The sequence below is a fragment of the Cupressus sempervirens genome, chromosome 7 (assembly GCF_028749045.1).
Source record: "Cupressus sempervirens isolate cs-2001-9-10 chromosome 7, ASM2874904v1, whole genome shotgun sequence".
Lineage (NCBI taxonomy): Eukaryota > Viridiplantae > Streptophyta > Pinopsida > Cupressales > Cupressaceae > Cupressus > Cupressus sempervirens.
Window position 1 is genome coordinate 721,994,510 of NC_143124.1, and position 6,815 is coordinate 722,001,324.

The 6,815-nt window shown below is 34.9% G+C and overlaps 1 protein-coding gene across 1 annotated transcript; it reads right to left on the reverse strand.

Moving 5' to 3' along the window:
* Nucleotides 1–4,231: 4,231 nt before the first annotated feature.
* LOC149549260 (anthocyanin synthase-like) lies at nucleotides 4,232–5,641 on the reverse strand. The gene is made up of 2 exons (XM_089792676.1): nucleotides 4,744–5,641; nucleotides 4,232–4,665 (listed from the first exon to the last, which is right to left on the reverse strand). The coding sequence occupies exons 1-2, from the start codon at nucleotides 5,566–5,568 to the stop codon at nucleotides 4,429–4,431; spliced, it is 1,062 nt and encodes a 353-aa protein (XP_089648802.1). The 5' UTR covers nucleotides 5,569–5,641; the 3' UTR covers nucleotides 4,232–4,428.
* Nucleotides 5,642–6,815: the final 1,174 nt, after the last annotated feature.

The window sequence follows — 6,815 nt, forward strand, 5'->3', positions numbered from 1 at the left end:
AAAGGATGAAATATGAAAACCCATTATAGAAAAACACATATAAGATCAAACTAAAGGGTTCTAATCATGAACTTACATCATACAATGCATTCAGAAGGTAATCGACTAAAAATACTTGTCCTAATTTTCTAGGTGAAATGGGTTTAAAGGTTAGGATTTGGACTTAAGAATTTATCTCCCCTCACTTACCATTGAGATAATGCGATAGGGTACGCTCATCCTGACAATTCAGGAAAGTCGATACCTGGTACCTGCAATCTGCATAAAATCCATGCATGTGCAAACACATATATACTAAGCTAAACAAGCAATGACAAGAAGTGGTGCATCATGTAGATATTGACTAGTAGGCGACTACAACTCCCTTCCTTAATCACATCAAAAACATCATACATAAAGAAAATACACACACACACACCATACACCTGGAGTATGGGGTAAGCATCCATAAGAAAACACATATGATAATTCATCTAACTAATCATCATCAATAACTGAAATCCTTATAATAATCGTCATGCATACATGAAGTATAGAGTACCAAGTAATCTCATCATATAATCAATTGAATGTGAAACAATATCTAATAATCTCAAAATAGTACTACTAATAATCAAGCATAAAACTAGCCTAAAAGAGTTCGGCAATAATAACAAAAATGTAAACTAGGGGCAGGCAGTACACGTAGTTGACTGGCCCTTTTAAGGCTAATCGTTTGAATATTTTGAGGTAATCCTATTTTCATCATTTCTTTTTCATCTCTACCTCTTCATCATCTCTTCATTATTTCATCTCATTTCTTCTTGTTTTGACCTAATTTTATCATTATATCTCTCTAGTCAAGCTTAGTCAAATTGAGGCACATTTTCAAAGATTAGTGGTCCAACTTGGTCCTATTCTTTCTAAATTGATCATCTATCATAATTGATCTTATCTTATCTCAATTTGAGCAAATCTATCTTATTTTTACATCTCCTCTATATCATTTCAATTTCGATCCTAAGGGGACAAGAATACCTGATCTTTAATGGCACAAATAAGATTTTCTATACCTATTTGCTTTGTGCTTTTCATGGGGCAGATTCTTGATCTAATCCATTCACTCTTGGGAATATCACTTCTTATCACATCATACCATGTTATGTTATCTATCTATCTCTATTTCAATGTTGAGTTTTTACTTCAAACTATGCATTAGAATTATCTTGTTATCTTGTTGGTCGTAGTCCAATGCTAATTTAGGATTAGCTATCTCATTACACTTTATTCATTGTTAGTTCATAGTCAAATCTCTCCATCATCTTGACATCATCATTATCTTACTTAATGTGTTCTCAAATCACTCACACATTAGTCAAAGAAAGGAAAATGTAATCACCCAAAAATGGTTTTGTAAACTATAAGCCCCCTTTTTAGCATTTTAAATATCCATCCTAGACTACATCTTATGTTTAATCAATTTTGCATAATTTATTCAATCATTTATGTTTGATCAAGTCATCACTTAATCATTTAGTTTATTTTATCCTATGGTTTGACCACCTTATTATATGTCTTTATTTAATTAGAAGAACATGTCCTCTTTTAATTAAATAAACCCCTTTATCCTATGTGTCCACATAAAAAGGATTTTCCTAAATTAAAAAAGAAAATAAAAAAGCATTTTTTTCTACACATTGAATGCATACTTTCCAAGGTGAGTAGAATCTTTTTTGCCTCTCAATCCCTTCCATACATCTTTTTCCTCTTAAACGTGTTCATTGAATTTTCCTCTTGAGAATCTTGTGCACCAAAGTGAAAATGAGAATAATTATTCACCAAATATTTTTCCTCCTAATCTCTTACCATCTCTTTCTCTTTAAAACAATTCAATATCCTTACTCTCTTCATCTTTGGAGTTTATGTTATTGTTAGGTTGTCATTTTGATTACTTGCATTCTTGAGCACTTGAGAATTCCTACTTGCATTGTCATTTAGAGTACTTGCATCTTAGATTAATCTTTCTTTTACTTGCATTTTATCTTAGATCACATAATCTAAATAGGAGGATCAATTAATATGGTCATATTTTTAGATTAGCTTTACTTTCCTTGTACATTCATTTTATCATAATTTAGTCTTTGCATTATCATCTTAGTTGTATTTGCATCTTCATTGGAGCTCTTTGGATACTAGCATTCTTTTCTACTATATTGAGTCTTCCATATTGTAGTGCACCTTGCAAGGGTCACTTCTTGGTTCATTTGAGAGCCACCATTGTCACATTTCACTCATTTCCCTTGCATGTTACAAGTAGGAAGGTATAAGCCACCATTCAAGGTTCCTAATCAATGGGTTCCCTTGGATAGAAGGGTTTATAGAAGTGTGTTGCATTTTTGGCATACAAGTAATATTATTTGAAAACTTGGCTAGAATGGACAAAATTGGAAAGAATCAGAACAATTCAATTATTTAGCCATAAAAATAAGAGTGGCTTTTTTTTTGCATATTACCTCTAGTTTAATGAAATACATCTTTCTTGAAAGAGGAAGTAGATGATTTTACTTTCATCGTCTTCTTATTCTTTTGATGCATTGAACAAGTTAGAAAAGAGATTCGTAAAAAAAAACTATAGTAGCAAAAATTAATTAATCATGGAGGGGATTGTGCAGGTATTGAATGATAATAAAAACTCATAGGCTATGGCTCTTTTTCCAAATATGTTTAAATAATAATGAATATAATAACACTTACATCTAGTGTAAATAAGTTGCTAGGATAACAAATTAGGTTAACATTGAATCGTTTTCGATCCAGATACAACACATGGGACTTCTTCCTATCAGGGAGAGGTCACATCAAGGAGAAAATGAATAGATCACAAAAAGAAAACATCATTTAATAGTATATCCATAATTGGTAAACTAGAAAAGTTTTGAATTGAATCCACATACCAGATCTAGGGTCTAAAAATGTTTTAAATTGTATGTGATTTCATTCTTGTTTTGCAAATGTGAAGAATATAAACTATGAAAGTGAATTGGGAACACATTACAAGACTTTTGATGGTAAATAATGCTACAAAGAACGTGCTTCGATGTCATTCCTTTTTCTTCCTCTAGGCCATATTCTTGTAAAGGAGTGTACATTTCCTCTATTTTTCCTATGACTTGGGCCCTACCTATACTTTGACTTGGGTTTCTTTGCATTTTTAATAGAAAGAAAATAAATTAGCATTTTTCTCAATCGGGAGTGGATAGTCTTAAGTCTTTGAGTACAAAGATTTTGGTATAAGGATCTTGACTGTGTTATTTGTGTTTGTGGATGATGATTCTTAAGTTAATAATTATTTGAATCATTTTCAATTTTATTAGTTCAAGTCAAATAATATTTTATAATAATAACTAATTGAAAAGAAGAAATGGAAGTTTCAAGTGAGTAGAAATTAATGAGAAAGTGAAAGCTTTTAATGTCTATTGAAATGAAATTTAAGTGTTTGTGACATAATGAAATCAATATAATTTATTGTGATTTAATTGCATTATGAATTAAAATTCTTTGGCAGATAATTATGTATATATATATATTAAATAATTTTAAAGTTTGTTTTATTTTATTTTTAAAAATATTTGTATCTTTTAAAAAAGTATTTTTGATATATTTTTATTTACATAGCTTAAAATCACTGTTAAATTAAGTAATTTTTTTCTTTTATTATTATTATTATAGTATGTGATTTTATTAATTCATAGATCTAATTTCATACATTATTAGCATGAATGTTGACAATTTTATTAATGTCTTTTATACAATGTAATTGTTTTGGCTTATGTGAGATTCGTTAAAAGGTCAAAAACTTTTTGGCACGTATGTGACATGATGTCATGTCATAAGATTCATTATGTACACAAAGGTCAAAATTTTGTTATTCTAAAGTGTTATCCCAATATAATTGATTTGCTCTTTTAACTATTTGTTTTGACAAACATGAATTTTATACATTAGTCTAATTCTTATTTTCCAAAATAATCAAAATACATATTCACAAATATTCCAAAAATAATAACCTATCGATACCAATAGAATAGCAACTTTAATTTAACTCCTACCATTTTTTACAAGTATTTATATAAATAATAATAAAAATTAGAACCTCCCCCAATTACATTGATTTTAAAAAAAAAATCAAATCTTACAAATATACCGTATCCTGAACAATTGAAAAAGGAAAACAAGACCATTCTCAAGCATGGAAAATTGAAATTGATCGACTTTATTTCTTAAACTAGATCACAGACCACCTCGTTCATATAAGGAACATTCTTCTTATACACGAATAACTTCTATCTCGCTCATAAACCAGCGTAAGTAGGGAACAGCGGAAGGAATTGCATAACGAAAGACACCTGGCCAGCAGTAATTTATTAACCATGAGTGGATACACAGCTCTCATTGACCCGCTTTTTCCTTGTGAGCCTGGTTCTTTCTAAACAGCTTGTGGTCAATGTGTTCCTGGAAAGTTCTCGTCGGAAATAGCGGCGGGTTTTGCTCGTCGACCATCTCTTTCATGGGTCCCGTAACCGCCTCTTTCGGAGGGCAGCAGAACACCGCCCACGATATTCTGACCTTCTCCTTGTTCACCAGCCCCCTGTGCAGCCCGCTCTTGTACTTCCCGTTGCTCAGGATCTTTACACACAACAATTGTTAATCAGGAGGAAAAAAATAAGTTTAGAAACAAATAAACAAAGATGAATCAAAATTTACCTCGACTTGATCGCCAAGCTGGAAGATGAGAGCGCCAGGAATGCACTTGGCGGTGATCCATTTGCCCTGGTGGAAAAGCTGCAGTCCGGGCACCATGTTATGCAAAAGAAATGTGAGAGCACTGATATCGGTGTGCGCTTCGACTCCCAGTGCGAGCTCCGGCTGCGGACAACGCGGGTAATAATTGATCTTCAACTCCATCACCAACTCATCCCCACCAAGCAACTTCTCCATGCGATTCTCCTCCAAACCGAGCTCCGACGACAAGGCGCCCAAAAGAATGGTCGTCAGCTTCCGGATGTGGACTCCGTAAGCGTCGGTCGCTTCCTCGTATTCCGCCGGATGACCGGGCCACGTGTTCGCCACGTCACGCTTGTGGTGCGGCCAGAGGATGTGGAAGTAGTAGTCCTCCCATTCGAGCTGTCCGCTCGCATTGTTGGCCAGCTTGCTACCGTAGCCGGATATCTTCCCGTTGGCGGCGTCGTTGGCGTACTTTTCCTTCTCTTCGATGGGCAGGTCGAAGAAGGCTTTTCCGGCGGCCTGAAGACGAGCGATGAGAGATTCCGGGATGCCGTGATTGAGCAGCTGCATGGCTCCCCACTCTCGGCTCGCCTCGGCGACCTCCCGCATTATTCTTTTCCGTTCCTCCTCGCTGTTTTCCCAGCCGGCAAAGTCGACGACGGGAAGTTGAGGGCCTTCTCCGCCATTGTTGTTTTTGAGATCGAGAACGCTATCCGTTGGCCTCTCTTCGACCGGCCTCACGTACTCGGCCGGAATTGAATCTATTCCACTGCCCGACAATGTCTCTACTCGAGCGGGTGCCATTTTATTCTCAGTCGCAGTTACTGGCTAAGAGAAAAGGGCGAATCTAATGTGTGATCGGCGTTGCTGTAAGTGTGAAGAGATGATGAGAATAAATAGGGGGCAAGGGTGCTCATGTCTTGTCACGTGAGGATGGAAGAAGGGTGGGAGGAACTACCTGAACAAGACTGGTAGTTCTAGTTCTAGTTGTACCCTTTCTCACCCTCACTTTTTAACAGCCTACCCACTCACTCTGCCCGTTGTTCTGAGATAACGGGGACTCCGCGGTGCAGACCAATGTTGACATAAGGTTGGAGAAATAGTAAAATGAAGAATGAATGGGTCTACGATCTACCCCTCCGATTAATTGAAGTCCTGGTATATGCTAAAGATCTGCACACCCTGCAGTCGAATGTTGCAAGGGGTTGTGCGAAGTTATTTTAATTACAATACCGAATTTAGACAATTTGTTATTATTAGAAGGTCTTGGTAACTGCAGAATGTGCGCACCGATGGTTTGGGATGAAACAACACTTGTTTTAGGGTACGATGAGATCACCTACTTGGGGATGTTTATGTTTAGTTCTGCTCTCCAAGTTCGTCTAGGAAATAGTATCAGCTAGGGCGTAAACCCCTAACCCTATTAGGATGAGTTTTGACATCCTTTTCTTGGATGAACATTTATAGGTGTATCAGTTGTCTATTGTAATTTATATAGGATGTCATAAAAATTTACATGGGATTTATTTTTTCAATTTTATTAGTAGATCAAAGGTCTATTGATATATGGGATTTGTTTGAATTTAGATTGCTCTTATTATAAAAATCATAATAGAAAATATTAATTATTTATACATTTTCATTTAATTAGGTGGGAATTCTTGGTATGAATAATTATATCATCTAAAATATTATATTTACTTGCATACTAGTATTGATTTTTTTATTTATGTATAGACAGATGCTAGACCAAGTGCATCACCATCTAAAAGGCCTCCATTTAATCACTCGAATGAAAACAAGTTCCCTGAAATCTATTTGAAGATTTTTGTAAAATGCGCCATGTATTTATGCATCAAGCAAGAGTATCATCGGTGGGTTAAAATGTCATGACACCCAAAACATGGATTAACATGTGTTTCCTAATTTTAGTATTTTCAAGAAGTAGATTGTGTACAATGATTATTATATGGGAATTCCACATTATTTTTCTATTGTACTTGAGCGAGGAAATAGGGTTTTCTTATTGGTTCTTTCCCTATAGAGCTCTT